Source organism: Macaca thibetana, chromosome X (genome assembly GCF_024542745.1).
Source record: "Macaca thibetana thibetana isolate TM-01 chromosome X, ASM2454274v1, whole genome shotgun sequence".
NCBI classification, from domain to species: Eukaryota; Metazoa; Chordata; class Mammalia; order Primates; family Cercopithecidae; genus Macaca; species Macaca thibetana.
The window spans coordinates 23,452,820-23,468,732 of record NC_065598.1 but is presented as its reverse complement, the minus strand read 5'-3'; the positions used below and the strand labels follow the sequence as shown (position 1 = coordinate 23,468,732).

Sequence of the window (15,913 nt, the reverse complement as noted above, 5' to 3'; positions counted from 1 at the left end):
TCAAGACCAGAGTGGCCAACATGGCGAAGCCCTGTCTCTACTAAAAATACAAAAATTAGCTGGGTACGATGGCACACGCCTATAGTCGCAGCTATTCAGGAGGCTAAGGCATGAGAATTGCTTGAACCCAGGAGGCAGAGGTTGCAGTGAGCTGAGATCACTCTACTGCACTCCAGCCTGAGCAACAGTGAGACTGTCTCAAAAAAAAAAAAAAAAAAAAAGTCATGTTTTACATGTTGCTAGGTATAAAACCTTGATAGTCAACTGGTCAACTGGCTTCTATCCAGACTCTGTTAATACTGGAGTAACACATGACCATAAAAACTTTACATTGGGTTAAAAACTATTTTGAGCAATTCTATTTATCCAATGGCGTTTGTGGGTCATTTTTGTCTTCAACAGTAAGAAAAATGTGTAAGAAATAAAGAATTAGTAAAAATGCTTACACCAAACAATTAAATCAAAGAGTAGTTTATTAAAAAAGAATCAAAACAGAAACTCTAAGTACCAGTGTGTACATTGTACACATTTAAATGACTCACGAGAATGAAGTTTTTTTTCAAATATATTAAGATCACACCACCTTGTTGTTTATCGAAAGATATTCAAGGAGAAATATCTGACTCTCCAAACTGCATCTGAGATTGCCACTTTAAAACAGACCTCATTTCAAACATGCAACAACGCCACTGGTAATAAAGCTTTGGAATGGGTGCTCATTCTATTATTTCACTACAAACAGCATAGAAAGCAAGATAAGTTGGGAATTTATTCTAAAATAGAATGGAGGTTGTCATCTACACCAGCACTCCTCACTCCTCTGTTGCCATTTTTAGCAAGTACTGCTTGTCGATCTTGAACAGTCTCCAACCCTCTTCACTGGACAGATCAGAAGCACCTCTTCTTTTGTAGAAGTTGATGGATGGTTCATTCCATTCTGCTACCAGGAAGTGCATGCTGCTGCAGCGACACTTCATCGCAACCTATCATGAGAGAGTAAAACACAAACTCAGTGACGTTTCAACCTGCTTGCAAGACCCAATTTTTATTCCATCATTAAAATAATCCAGTAAACTTACAAATTTGGAAACCAAAAACTAAGACATACCCGGCTTAGATTCTTCAGAATTTCTGATCCTATGCCAAAGCCTAAAAAGAAAAAGTACAATTTAAAAAGTCATTGTAAGGATTTATATAACCCTGAACTCTCTTCAGACCCTCTGCTCCGAACTCAATCGTACCTCTATAATCACTCATCACGAAGAAGTCCTCAAGATACAGTAACTTGCCAATCCACGGGTCATAGGTAAAATAGTACATGGCAAAACCAACAATGCTGTGTCCTGTAATAAGAGTATCACATGAGATGTGGAGAAGGAAAACATTTCATAAAAGTTGCAGCTGCAGAATCAGAGGCCTATCATAGGTTTAAAAAAACATACATGCATGTATTACAGAAACAAACAGCCACGACTGTCTCATGATTGTTATGTGAGTGCAGTCCAGGCCACTGCTGCATGATCTCACTGTTCTGAAAACATGTATTTGCAAAAAGCACACATCAGAACTCACTGAAGTCAGGCTACAACTGTGGACTGGCCACTCTGCAGTCTGCTGGAAGCTCACACTCAGGAAGCGAGAACACTTTCATTACTTGCCAGAGCAAAACTGCTATGGTTTTAAACTCAACACACACATTATTCACATCCTACTGGTATACTGGTATGTTGACTTGGGAACAAGTCAGGTTTACACGGCAGTTCAGAATAGTAAATATTTGGAAGTTTACAAACTCTTGCTTCCTTAAAGGTCAGAACATCAGGCCAAAGTACAACGTTTAATTTCAGAACTTGCCTTCCAATTTACACATTTTCAATTTGCTCTCCCCATTTGTTGAGTCAGAAGAGGCAGCACTGCCCAGAAACAGGTATTACATAACATGCACATTACTTTAAAAAGTACTAATTCCGTGTTTCTGCTCATTTCTTCTAGCCTGAGGAACAGACGTCAGAAAAAAAGCAATCACCCAAACAACTTCCCCTTTTAGCTGAGCTGTCTTCTGACCAATCAACAGGGATCAGCCAAAAAAAAAAAAAAAAAAAGGGGCATCTGACACCCTCTTAACAGGTGTCTACTATTCCAAATGGAGGCAAAGGTTTCAAATTAAACTTTCTAGCCATTTTATATTCCTTAGCAAACAGACAGGAAGCGAGTATCATAGTGGGTTTCTGATCTACCGTGTTTGAAGTGTGTGATAATAGGACCTTACCTCATTTATCATGATCATCTACTTTATTGTGTAAAGGATCTTTTAGTTACCTCCCCGCCCATCCATGTACACGGAAGGGCCATGTACATGGCGAAGCTAGAGACTGTAACCTGAAGATTGGGACAAATTAAAGAAAAAAATGTGATTTAACACAATTACAAAAACTGTTACTTTAGGGTCAAACAAGAACCATTTTATGAAACTGAATTACAACAAATGACATTATACCTAACTCTTCGGGGTCGCCACAGCACTTGTACTTACTTAAGCAGCTTAAACTCTTCAGAGTCTCCACAGCACTCTGATACTTACTTAAACAGCTCTTTTAACCTGCCCTAGTATTCTCAAGTGCAGCGTATCTAATTTTTTTTTTCCTCAGTAGTTTGAACACTTGCTGGCTATTTTTTCTGTCCAAGTTCTCAGTAACTTCGGCCTGTGTAGTCAGTGGTTCTACACAGCCGACACTACTTCTTACATAACACTCGGTCTCTCTGGCTTCTGTAAAGGGAGAGGGGTTACCTTCCGGAGTCCAGTGCTCTTTGGGCACTTCTGCAACCAGGCAGTGGTAAAAGGGGTGCTCTCCAAAACCATCTTCTAACAGATCTGCAAGAAGGGGGAACAGGGACGGTAATGGCCTCGGCGAAGGTGACAGGCACCGAACGCTTGTCCCCCGCCCCGCCACTGTTGAATTACCTTTTTCAGTTAAGATTACTTGTTCTTCCATGTATTCATATTTAGCCAGCTCCTGGGGGGATGCACATAGGAGAGAGAAAAGCAGAAAACAAAATGAGGCTCCGGCCGGCCAGCTCAGTGGAAGGGAATGGGGCGGGCGGGGCGGGGTAGCGGCCGGGCCTGGGATGGGCGCAGAAAGGGGAACCGGCTGGGCTCTCACACCCGCCCAGACCTCGAGACGCGAATCACCCCACCCCGGGAAACGGAACCACCTCCACCCTACGCCACGGGAGGAGCTCGGGCTCTCCGCTACCTTGATCAGCCGCAGTATGTCACTGCAGTCGGCGGCAGTGGCTGGGCGGATCACGAATTTAGCCATTTTCGTCTTTTGCTTTTCTTCCCTTTGCGGACCAGGCCCCTGTACTTGAATAGTAGGAGGAGGTGGTTCCTCATTCGTCTCCCGGGAGCGTCCTCTTCTCAGTCAGGCTGGCACCATGACCCAGGGAACCTCGGCGAGTGACTGATAAACCTTAGTCGACTTGCGACTAAGAGCTGCGCACTTGAACATTGGCCCGGCTTGGCTTTTAAGCGCAAAGAAGCCCCGCCTCGGGCCGTGAGGTGGGGACCTCTCATCCAATGAGGCCGCGGCCCCGGGGCGCATAGTTTCCTCTCCCAGGCACCACCCTCTCTTCCGGGCGCCCGTGTGAACCCGGAGGACAAAAGTTGGGGATGCGGGGCGCGCTGTGGGATTCGCTAGCGGCGCCCTCTAGTGGCACTTCGCGGAGCCTTGGCAGAAACCCTACTGGGAGCCGGTGTGTCCCCCAGTAACCTTTGCAAATGAAAGAGGGGAATTCCCTCTGCGGCCCCCCGACAAGTGACCTTTCTCTTTTCTCCTTGGCCAGTCAGGGAAGCAAACTCAGGAACCCTGGACTTAGGAGATGGGAGGAAGATTAAAGCGGCAGTTCTCAAAGTGTGATCCGGGAGACCCTGCAGATCCCAAGATTGTTTGTAGAGTTTCGGTGGCAGAACTAGTTTTAGAATAATAGACGTCATTTGCCTTTTAAACTCACAATGGAATTTTCCAGAGGCGACCTGATGTCTAATGATGACACTGCTCTTATGACCAAAGGAATGTGAGCTCGTATATTCTTGCGGTTTTTAGAATTTCCTAAGGTAGGTTATTTAGATTTCCCAATTATCTTTTTTTCTTTATACTTGTAGTTTCTAGAGTTGACAGCATTTTTTTTTCTCACTTTTCTAACCTTCTTATACCTTCTTAAATCTCTGATCTTCCTCGACACTTGATCTTGACACCTTTCCTTCTGCCCGAGGTACATTCTTCATAATTTGCTTTAGTAAAGATTTGCTTTTACTAAACTTTCTCAGTTTTGCTTATCTGAATGTGTCTTTAATTCATCTTATAATTCCTTTTTTCAGACTAGTCAAGTGCAGTAGTGAGAGTAAAATAAGGAGTTTGATCTGTAACTGACTGTGAACAATCAACTGAGATAACTCACTACCTTTGGACCAGCCCATCTTACAATTCTTGAAGGGTTTATTTCACTGTTTATAGATTTTGAGGTTCAGAAGTTTTCCTCTTTCAGCACATTGATGTTATCTGTCTTCTGACTTCGGTTGCTGTTGAAAGTTGTTGTAATCCCTACTTGCTCCATCCTCTATGCTTCATTTCCTTTAACTTTTTTTTGAAATAATTATACATTTACAGAATATGTGATGATGTCATTGCTCTGGTGAGGAAAAAAATATGTGCTTGTGTATTCCTATGTTTTTTACAATTTTCGAAGGTAAGGTCTTTGGATTCCTTGATAAGTATTTTTTTTTTTTTTTGGTAGAGACAGGGTCCTCACCATCTTGCTCAGGTTGGTCTCGAACTCCTGGGCTCAAGTGCTCCTCCCACCTCGGCCTCCCAAAGTGCTGGGATTACAGGTGTGAGCCACCGCAACTGGCTGGATTCCTTGACAAGTTTTAACTGTTCTGAAACCAGAGTGTTTGGGAACATTTGGATTCGAGTATAGCTACTCCTGTATTGTACCTCCTGGCCCAAGTATTCAAGCCTTTGTGGAATGAAATGACTTTTCTTTTACAACTCACTTTCCCAGACAGACCCTGCTGAAGGCCTTACTTCGACAGCCCTGCCTGGGTTCAGAAATGAGTCAGAGGATGATTTTCACAGTGATGAAAAGCATAAAAGGGGCCTGCAGTGTCTGCAGTCTGTAGAAGGAGGGATCAGACTATCACCAAAAAACCACCCGTAACATTCAACAAGTGATTCTCTGCCTTTGCTAGGAATATCCTGTATGTAGAAAAGAAAACAGAAGTAGATTCTCTGTTACCCTTCCTGCCCTAGGGGGATTCCATGGTTAGTGAGTCACCCTGGGAGTTTATGAAACTCAAATGTCTTTCTCAAAGATCTTTAAAAATCACTTTGATTCTCAACTGCCTAAGTTACAGCTACTAGTCTTTCCTGACAGTGTTGGCTAGACCTTATGGATGACCAGACGGCTTTTTCCTCCTCTGCTTCTGTCTAAAATGTCAGGACTTAGGAGAGCTTGTTATACATTTCAGTAATGTATACCGGTAACAGTACTGTTACCGGTAACAGTAAATTAGACCGCTATGACTAAGCACTAGTGATAGCTGCGTAACTAAAGCAAAACCAAAGCCATCTTCTGTTTGGGTTGCTTAATTTAATAGAACAGGATTGTTTTGGCCAGGCGTGGTGGCTCACGCCTGTAATCCCAGCACTTTGGGAGGCCAAGGCAGGCGGATCACGAGGTCAGGAGGTCAGGAGTTCGAGACCAACCTGGCCAACATGGTAAAACCCCGTCTCTACTAAAAATAATTTTTAAAAATTGGGCATGGTGGTGTGTGCCTGTAATCCCAGCTACTCAGGAGGCTGAGGCAGGAGAATCATTTGAACCCGGGAGGTGGAGGTTGCAGTGAGCCAAGATCACGCCATTGCACTCCAGCCCGGGCAACAGGGCGAGACTCCGTCTCAAAAAAAAAAAAAAAAAAAAAAAGAAGAATAGTGATTGTTTCATTAAAATACATTATAATTTTTTCTGTTTATTTTGTTTTTCTGGTTTAAGTTTCTTCTCTCTCTCTCTCTCTTTCTTTCTTTCTTTCTTTTTTTTGATGAAGTCTCACTCTGTCACCCAGGCTGGAGTGCAGTGGCGTGATCTCCACTCACTGCAACCTCTGCCTCCCGGGTTCAAGCCATTCTCCTGTCTCAGCCTCCTGAGTAGCTGGGACTACAGGCACACGCCACCACGCCTGGCTAATTTTTGTATTTTTAGTAGAGACAGGGTTTCACCATGTTGGTCAGGCTAGTCTCAAACCCCTGACTTCAGGTGATCCACCTACCTCGGCCTCCCAAATTGCCGGGATTACAGGCGTGAGCCACTGCACCCGGCCTAGTTTAAGTTTCATGATCTTTTGCTTTGCTTTGTCCTTATGACAAGAAGAACCTATTCTGAAAAACAGATGGTGGCCGGGAGTGGTGGCTCATGCCTGTAAACCCAGGACTTTGGGAGGCTGAGGTGGATGGATCTCTTGAGCCCAGGAGTTTGAGACCACCATGGCAACATAGGGAAACCCCGTCTGTACCAAAAATACAAAAATTAGCTGGGTGTGGTGGCGTGTGCCTGTATCCCGGCTGTTAGAGCTATTAGCCTCCCAGCTTGGGAGGCTGAGGTGGGAGGATCACTTGAGCCCAGGAGGTAGACGCTGCAGTGAGCCATGATCATGCCACTGCACTCCAGCCTGGGTGACAGAGCGAGACCCTCTCTCAAAAAAACCAAAAGAAAACAGACGGCTAAAAAAGCCCACTGTGACTGTGTTTGTGGACATGAAGGAGCCTAGAACCCTAAGAAATTTGAATGTTTTTCGTGGCAGTGAATCACATTATACTTTTCCATTGTCATGAATGGATAGATGCAACCAGCATTACATTTATATATTTATTATTATTATTATTTTTTGAAACAGAGTCTCACTCTATTGCCCAGGCTGGAGTGCAATGGCACAATCTCGGCTCACCGTAACCTCCGCCTCCTAGGTTCAAGTGATTCTTCTGCCTCAGCCTCCCACCTGCCACCATGCTCAGCTAATTTTGTATTTTTGGTAGAGACGGGGTTTCACCACGTTGGCCAGGCTGGTCCCAAACTCCTGACCTCAGGTGATCCACCTGCCTTGGCCTCCCGAAGTGCTGGGATTACAGGTGTGAGCCACCACGTCCAGCCATACACACACACACACACACACACACACACACACACACACACACACACACATATATATTTATTTATTTATTTATTGAGACGGAGTTTTGCTCTTGTTGCCCAGGCTGGAGTGCAATGGTGTGGTCTCGGCTCACTGCAGCCTCCACCTCCCAGGTTCAAGCGATTCTCCTGCCTCAGCTTCCTGAGTAGCTGGGATTGCAGGCATGTGCCTCCATGCCCCACTAATTTTGTATTTTTAGTGGAGGTGGGGTTTCTCCATGTTGGTCAGGCTGGTCTCAAACTCCTGACCTCAGGTGATCTGCCTGCCTCGGCCTCCCAAAGTGCTGGGATTACAGGTGTGAACCACTGCACCTGGCCTATTTTTTTTTTTTTTTTTTAAGAGACAGGGTCTTGCTCTGTCACCCAGACAGGAGTACAGTGGCATGATGATAGCTCACTGCAGCCTTGAACTCCTGGGTTTTGGCGATCCTCCCACCTCAGCCTCCTGAGTAACTGGGACCACAGGTATATGCCACCATGCCCGGCTAATCTTTACAATCTTTTGTAGAGATGGGAGTCTTTATTTTCTTCCTTTCCTTTCCTTTCTTTTCTTTTCTTTTTTTTTTTTTTTTTTTTTTTTGAGACAGAGTCTTCCTCTGTCAGCCAGGCAAGCTCTGCCTCCCAGCGTCAAGCGATTCACCCACCTGAGCCTCCCGAGTAGCTAGGATTATAGGCGTGCACCACAACACCCGGCTAATGAGATGGGAGTCTTTCTATGTTGCCCAGACCGGTTTTGAACTCCTGGCCTCAAGGGATTCTCCTGGCTTAGCCTCCCAAAGTGCTGGGATTACAGGCATGAGAAATCTCATGCCCAGTGTGGAATTTATATTTAAAATGACATATACAGCTCCTGAACAGCAGGGGGAAAAATGGCGTGAAAAAAGGGATTAATTGTCTAGCATTTGGAAAACTTTCATTTGGTTAGTGAGTCAGCAGATGAACATGTCTTTACTGAGTCTTAAGCTAGGTACTTGGAAGTTTTAAAGGATGACCAAGTTTTGAAACCAGACCTCAGAGTATACACGTTACTTTTAGAGATGTGTGTGTAGTTTTTACAGCAGAATTTAATCTTTGTGAGAAAGAGAATCCCTGTAACTGAGGAGGACTGAGTAGAGGAAGAGTAGTGGGAAGGGAATCAGCCAAGGCATTGTCTTAGGCGGTTTGCCTTAATTGTCTCATTTGATCCTTACAACTATTTTTTTTTTTTTTTTCAGACAGAGTCTCGCTTTGTTGCCCAGGCTGAAGTGCAGTGGCATGATCTCAGCTCACTGCAACCTCTGCCTCCTGGGTTCAAGCGATTCTCCTGCCTCAGCCTCCCGAGTACCTGGGATTATAGGAACGAGCCACCACACCTGGCTAATTTTTGTATTTTTAGTAGAGATGGGGTTTCACCATATTGGCCAAGCTGGTCTTGAACTCCTGACCTCAAGTGATCCACCAGCCTCGGCCTGCCAAAGTGCTAGGATTACAGGCGTAAACAACCGTCCCCAGCTTAATTTTTTTTTTTTTAATTTTTTTGAGAGGGAGTGTCGCTTTGTCGCCCAGGCTGAAGTGCAGTGGTGTGATCTCGGCTCACTGCAACCTCCACCTCCTGGGTTCAAGCGATTCTCCTGCCTCACCCTCCTGAGTAACTGGGATTACAGGCATGTGCCACCATACCCAGCAAAAAACTTTTTTTTTTTTGAGACAGAGTTTCGATCTTGTTGTCAAGGCTGGAGTGCAATGGCACGATCTTGGCTCACTGCAACCTCCGCCTCCCAAATTCAAGTGATTCTCCTGCCTCAGCCTCCCGAGTAGCTGGGATTACAGGCATGTGCCACCACGCCCGACTAGTTTTGTGTTCTTAGTAGAGATAGGTTTTCTCCACGTTGGTCAGGCTGGTCTCAAACTACTGACCTCAGGTGATCCACCTGCCTCGGCCTCCCAAAGTGCTGGGATTACAGATGTGAGCCACTGTACCTGCCCAATTTATTTTTTCTTTAAATTTTTAGTAGAGACGGGGTTTCATCCTGTTGGCTAGGCTGATCTCAAACTCCTGACCTCAGGGGATCCTCCCACCTTGGCCTCCCAAAGTGCTAGGATTACAGGTGTGAGCCACCACACCAGGCCCTATATATATATATTTATTAAACAGGGTCTTGCTCTGTTGCCCAAGCTGGAGGACAATAATGCAATCATGGTTCACTGCAACCACGACTCCTGGACTCAAGCAATCCTCCCACCTCAACCTCCTGAGTGGCTAGGACCACAGGCACATGCCACCATGCCTGGCTAATCTTTAACTTTTTTTTTTTTTTTTTTTTTTTGTAGGGATAGGATCTTGCTAAGTTGCCTAGGCTAGCCTCGAACTCCTGGCTTCAAGGATTCCTCCCGCCTCAGCCTCCCAAAGTGCTGGGATGACAGGTGTGAGTTGCCAAGCCTGGCCCTTACAACTATCTTGTGAAGTAAGTAATAGCTCCGTCTTTCCAGTTGGCAAAACATGAGGCTCAACAGGGGTTACAAAATTGTTAAAGCTGGGACATGATAGAGTTATGAATGTTTATGACTTAAGGCTGGTTTTGTTGGACCAAGGGCCACTGCTCTCTACCATTCTACCATGAACATTTCTTTTTCTTTTTTTTTTTTTGGACACAGTCTCATTCTGTTGCCCAGGCTGGAGTGCAGTGCTGCGATCTTGGCTCACTGTAACCTCCTCTTCCCAGGTTCAAGCGAGTCTTGTGCCTCAGCCTCCGAAGTAGCTGGATTACAGGCACCCGCCACCAGGCCTGGCTAATTTTTGTATTTTTAGTAGAGATGGGGTTTCACCACATTGGCCAGGCTGGTCTGCAACTCCTGACCTCACGTGATCTGCCCGCCTCGGCCTCCCAAAGTGCTGGGATTACAGGCGCGAGCCTCCGTGCCTGGCCCTATTTTCATTTTTTTTTTTTTTTTTTTGATATATACCCAGAAGTGGGATTGCTGGATCATGTTACTTAAATTTTTAACTTTTTGAGGAATCTCCCTACTGTTTTCCATAGCAGCCGCACTGTTTTACATTCCCAACAGTGTGTAAAGGTTCCAATTTCTCTACATCTACACCAGCAGTTGTCATTTTGTTTTCTGCTTATTTTTATTTTGTATTATTATTTTTTAAAGTGACAAGATCTTTGTTTGTCATCCAGGCTGGATGGAGTGCAGTGGCATGATCCTAGCTCATTGAACCCTGAAGTCCAGGGCTCAAGCAATCCTCCCACTTCAGCCTTCCAAAGCACTGGAATTACAGGTGTGAGCTACCAAGCCTAGCCTTTCTTTAATTTTAAAAAATTTAAAAGTATTTTTATGTAGAGATGGGGTCTCACTATCTTGGCCAGGCTGGTCTTGAACTCCTAGGCTCAAGTAATCCTCCTACATAGGCCTCCCAAAATACTGAGATTACAGGCTTGAGCCACCACACCTGGCCACCTTTCAAAAAATAGTGACAGTTAAAATAGATGTGAGGCGATATTATAGTTTTAATTTGCATTTCTCTGATGATTAGTGATGCTGAATGTCTTTTTATATGCTTATTGTCCGTTTATACATTTTTTTGGAGATATGTCTATTTAAGTCCTTCATCCATTTTTTTTTCTTTTTGGAGACAGGGTCTTGCTCTATCCGGAGTGCAGTGGTGCGATCTTGGCTCACTGCAGCCTCTGCCTCCCAGGTACAAGCAATTCTCCTACCTCAGCCTTCCAAAGTAGCTGGAATTATAGGTGCGTGCCACAATGCCTGGCTAATTTTTTGTATTTTTAATAAAGAAGGGGGTTTAGCTATGTTGGCCAGGCTGGTCTCAAACTTCTGGCCTCAAGTGATCCACCTGCCTCGGCCTCCCAAAGTGCTGGGATTATAGTCATGAGCCACTGTGCCCAGCCTCCTTCATCCATTTTTAAATTGTGTTATTTGTTGTTTTGGGTTTTTGTTTTTTTGTTTTTTTGTTTTTTTTTTTTTGGAGACGGAGTCTAGCTCTGTCGCCCAGGCTGGAGTGCAGTGGTGCAATCTCAGCTCACTGCAACCTCTGCCTCCCAGGCTCAAGCAATTCTCCTGCCTCAGCCTCATGAGTAGCTAGGATTACAGGCGCCTGCCATCATGCCTGGCTAGTTTTTGTATATTAGTAGAGATGGGGTTTCACCATGTTGGCCAGGCTGGTCTTGAACTCCTGACCTCAGGTGATCTGCCCACCTCGGCCTCCCAAAGTGCTGGGATTACAGGAATGAGCCACGGCGCCTGGCCTAGCCAAAACTTAAGGTCTATTTCCTACCAAGCATTGTGCTTGGGGAGTGTCAAAATAAATATGGCATAGTACCTGCCCTCTGGGGACTCACAATTCAGTATTACAAGCCCTTAAGGTACTGGTTCTGGTCGGAAAGGATCCAGCCTTCTGGAGAAAAAGGACAGGTACAATTAGAACTGAGGGGCAGATACACGATTCGTGTCCCATTCTGTGTGAACTACCTCCTCCGGGCAGCCCTTCCTCTCTCCCCTCCTGAGACTGTGTCTAAAAGGAAGACTACTGCCTATCACTCACCTCAGAGATCAAGCCTTTAACTCTTTATAAACACTTAGGGTATCTGAAAAGTGCAGTCAACCATCCTTAGGCCTCCTAAAGTATCAGCTCTTGGGTGGGCGCTTTGGCTCATGCCTGTAATCCCAGCACTTTGGGAGGTCGAGTCGGGTGGATTGCTTGAGCCCTGGAGTTTGAGACCAGCCTGGGCAACATGGCAAAACCCCACCTCTACAAAAAATACAAAAGTTAGCTGGACATTGTGGTCCATACCTGTAGTCCCAGCTACTTGGGAGGCTGAGGTAGGAAGATCACACTACTCCTAGAACTTAGCTTCTGAAATGCCACTCCTACACATCTTGGGTTTATTCGTTTCTTTCTTTTCTTTTTTTTTTTTTTTTTTGAGTCAGGGTGTCACTCTGTCTCCAAGGCTGGAGTGCAGAGGTGCGATCATAGCTCACTGCAGCCTCAAACTCCTGGACTCAAACAATCCTCTCAACTCAGCCTCCTATGTAGCTGAGACTATAAGTATGTGCCACCTGGCTGGGCACGGTGGCTCACACCTGTAATCCCAGCACTTTAGGAGGCCAAGGTGGGCATATCACAAGGTCAAGAGATTGAGACCAGCCTGGCCAACATAGTGAAACCCCATCTCTACTAAAAATACAAAAATTAGCCAGGTATGGTAGTGCGCGCCTGTTGTCCTGGGAGGCTGAGGCAGGACAATAGCTTGAACGTGGGAGATGGAGGTTACAGTGAGCTGAGACTACGCCACTGCACTCTAGCCTGGCGACACAGCGAGACTTTGTCTCAAAAAAAAAAAGTATCTGCCACCATACCCAGCTAATGTTTTACTTTTTGAAGAGATGGGGTCTCACTATGTTGCCCAAGCTGGTCTCAAATTCCTGGGCTCAAGTGTTCCTCCCACCTTGGCCTCCCAAAGTGCTGGGATTACAGGTGTGGGCCACCATGCCTGCTTCACGTCTTGGGTTTGTATACCTAGATTGTCCTCAGGTTTATGATTCTACACCTGATCTTATTATAATTCAGTCGAATTTGTCTTTAATTCTCCATTTTCTCTTTGAATTCTGACCCTATCCCACAAGGAGTTTTTTTCCTCCGTAATCCCTCTCCTCTCAGCCTCTTTTCAGAATCATCTGCAAACCAGTTCCAAAAATGGCTTTTATTTAGCCAAGAGGCTCATATAGTCTGAGCAACAGAAAGTAAAGATATATAGTCTGAGCAACAGAAAGTAAAGGTTACGAATATAGAAATTTTTCTGATGCACTCTATCTTCAATTCTTTGAAAATAATCAGGCCAGGTGCAGTGGCTCATGCCTGTAATCCCAGCACTTTGGGAGGCTGAGTTGGGCAGATCACTTAAGGTCAGGGGTTCGAGACCAGCCTGGCCAACATGGTGAAAACTCGTCTCCACCAAAAATTAGCCAGGCGTGGTGGCGCATGCCTGTAATCTCACCTGCTTGGGAGGCTAAGGCACAAGAATCTCTTGAAGCCAGGAGGCGGAGGTTGCAGTGAGCTGAGATCGCCCCACTGCACTCCAGCCTGGGTGACGGAGCAAGTGAGACTCAGTCTCAAAAAAAAAAAAAAAAAAAAAGAGAAAATAATCAGTAAAGAGGGGAGGGGACTAAAACAACAAAATAATCAGTAACGCCAATATGCTAATTCAATTCCATTTAATTCATTTATTGAGCACCTACTATATGTCAGGTATCATGCTAGGTCCTGAGACCACAAAGATCAAACACGGAGAGTTCCTGACTTCCGAAAATTTGCCACCTAGAGAGAAAAAACAGAAATGTAATCAAATACATTGTGATAACTGCTTCAGTGAATAACATACCACATGATCTACAGGAAGCAGCAAACAATTAATTCTGCCAGGATGGAGTGCTAGAGAAGTCTTGGTGACGAGGCAGCAGAGTGGCCTGGAATGCTACAGAGAGGAAGTGACATTTGTGTAAAGAGAAGTGAAACTAAATTAGAGAAAAAGAAACTAAGTTATCCAAATTGAATTTTTTAGTTTCATACTAAACCCTTTATAAGGGGCTAAGAAAATTTCCAAAGAATTAAAGGAAAACATGTTTATTTGTCTTTCTGTTTCACTTTATCATATATCTAAATCCTAATTAAAATGTCATTTTAATTACAGGTACTCATGTGGCTGGGTACCACTGTATCAATGGCCCAGTTGCCAATCTCCTGGTGGGAGATTTCCCTAAGTGACCTGGCAGTGTCACTATTACCACCACCCCACACGAATCTTGTGCTGGAGGTGACTAGAGCTGTGTGTCCCTAGCAGAAGCAGGTGGCATAAGCAAGAGTTCCCTTTTGGTTTCATTTTCAGAGGACCCCAATTGCACACTCTGCAAGAAATAATGTGCCTCTCAGGATGGTTCCAAGCTGAGCCCCAATCACTGAGGGAGATTCACTGCTTGCTAACATGAACTTTATTCCTGGATAAACAAGTCCCAAACCATCTTCTCCGTATGCCACCAAGGTCAGGTCAAAACACACATTATCAGCCAGGCGCGGTGGCTCACACTTGTAATCCCAGCACTTTGGGAGGCCGAGGCAGGCGGATCACTTAAGGTCAGGAGCTCAAGATCAGCCTGGCCAACATGGCGAAACCCTGTCTCTACTAAAAATACAAAAATTAGCTGGGTGTGGTGGTGCGTATCTGTAGTCCCAGGTACTCAGAAGGCTGAGACATGAGAATCACTTGAACCCAGGGGGTGGAGGTTGCAGTGAGCTGAGATCACGCCACTGCACTCCAGCCTGGACAACAGAGTGAGATCCTATGCCAAAAACAAACAACACCAACAACAAAAAAGTGCTTTATCAAGTGCGACTCTGTGAGAGACACTCTGCTAGATGCTGGAGCCGTAAGAGTGAAAATAATAGCCTCTGCCCCGGAGGGGCTCAGGCCTGGCTCCTTGATACATTTCACAGATGAGGAAACTAAGGCACTGAACTTTCTGGTTTCTTTCTCTGGGCTAGTTATGCTGTACTCCCTTCATTGAGTATTTTCCTCCCTTCATGAATTTTCAAGAGTTTCACTCTTGTTGCCCAGGCTGGAGTGCAATGGCACGATCTCAGCTCACTGCAACCTCCAACTCCCAGGTTCAAGCAATTCTCCTGCCTCAGCCTCCCGAGTAGCTGGGATTACAGGGGCCCGCCAGGCTAACTTTTTGTATTTTTAGTACAGACAGGGTTTCACTATGTTGGCAGGTTGGTCTTCAACTCCTGACCTCGGGTGATCCACCTACCTCGGCCTCCCAAAATGCTGGGATTACAGGTGTAAGCCACCGTGCCCAGGTGCACAAAAGTTTTTAAGTTTGATGTAGTCCCACTTGTCTATTTTTTGCTTTTGTTTCCAGCCAAGAGAGAATCTTACATCATGTAACATAATCATGGGAGTAACATTCTATCACTTATACCATATTGGTTAAAATCAAGTCACAGGTCCTGTCACCACTCGAGGGGAAGGTATCACACAAAGGCATGAACACCAGGAGGCAGGATCATGAAGGCCACCATGGAGTCTCTCAGCCACACATTTATTTATTTATTTATTTATTTATTTATTTATTTATTTATTTATTTATTTATCTATCCTGGCTCCCAGAACTGATGCCAAACATTTAAAGGGCAATAAAAGCCTACTTTTTATTCAACCTTTAACCAATACTTTTTTTCTTTTTGAGACAGGGCTCTCACTCTGTCGCCCAGGCTGGAGTGCAGTGATGCAGATCTTGGCTTACTGCAACCTCTGCCTCCTGGGTTCAAGCAGGTCTCCTGCCTCAGCCTCCTGAGTAACCACGTGCTACCACACCTGGATAATTTTTGTGTTTTTTGGTAGAGACAGGATTTCTTTTTTTGTTTGTTTTTGAGACGGAGTTTCGCTCTTGTCGCCCAGGCTGGAGTGCAGTGGCGTGATCTTGGCTCACTGCAACCTCCACCTCCCAGGTTCAAGCGATTCTGCTGCCTCAGCTGCCCGAGTAGCTGGGATTACAGGTGCCCGCCACCATGCCTGGCTAATTTTTTGTATTTTTAGTAGAGACAGGGTTTCACCATGTTGGCCAGGCTGGTCACAAACTCCTGACCTCAGGTGATCCACCCGCTTTGGCCTCC

The 15,913-nt window shown here is 45.2% G+C and overlaps 2 protein-coding genes across 4 annotated transcripts in view; one reads left to right on the top strand and one right to left on the bottom strand.

Annotated features, from left to right (window-relative positions):
• Positions 1-15,913, top strand: part of ACOT9 (acyl-CoA thioesterase 9) — a 397,499-nt gene that overhangs the window by 314,620 nt on the left and 66,966 nt on the right. The window lies entirely within an intron of this gene.
• Positions 456-15,913, bottom strand: part of SAT1 (spermidine/spermine N1-acetyltransferase 1) — a 599,966-nt gene continuing 584,508 nt past the window's right edge. For all 3 annotated transcript variants that reach the window (XM_050777385.1, XM_050777384.1, XM_050777383.1), the window contains exons 2-7: positions 3,255-3,500; positions 2,963-3,014; positions 2,789-2,872; positions 1,242-1,343; positions 1,109-1,149; positions 456-983 (exon numbers count right to left, since the gene is read on the bottom strand). In XM_050777385.1, coding sequence (XP_050633342.1) covers positions 813-983; positions 1,109-1,149; positions 1,242-1,343; positions 2,789-2,872; positions 2,963-3,014; positions 3,255-3,320 — 516 coding nt within the window. In that variant the 5' untranslated portion in view covers positions 3,321-3,500 and the 3' untranslated portion in view covers positions 456-812. The remainder of the gene's footprint in view (positions 984-1,108; positions 1,150-1,241; positions 1,344-2,788; positions 2,873-2,962; positions 3,015-3,254; positions 3,501-15,913) is intronic.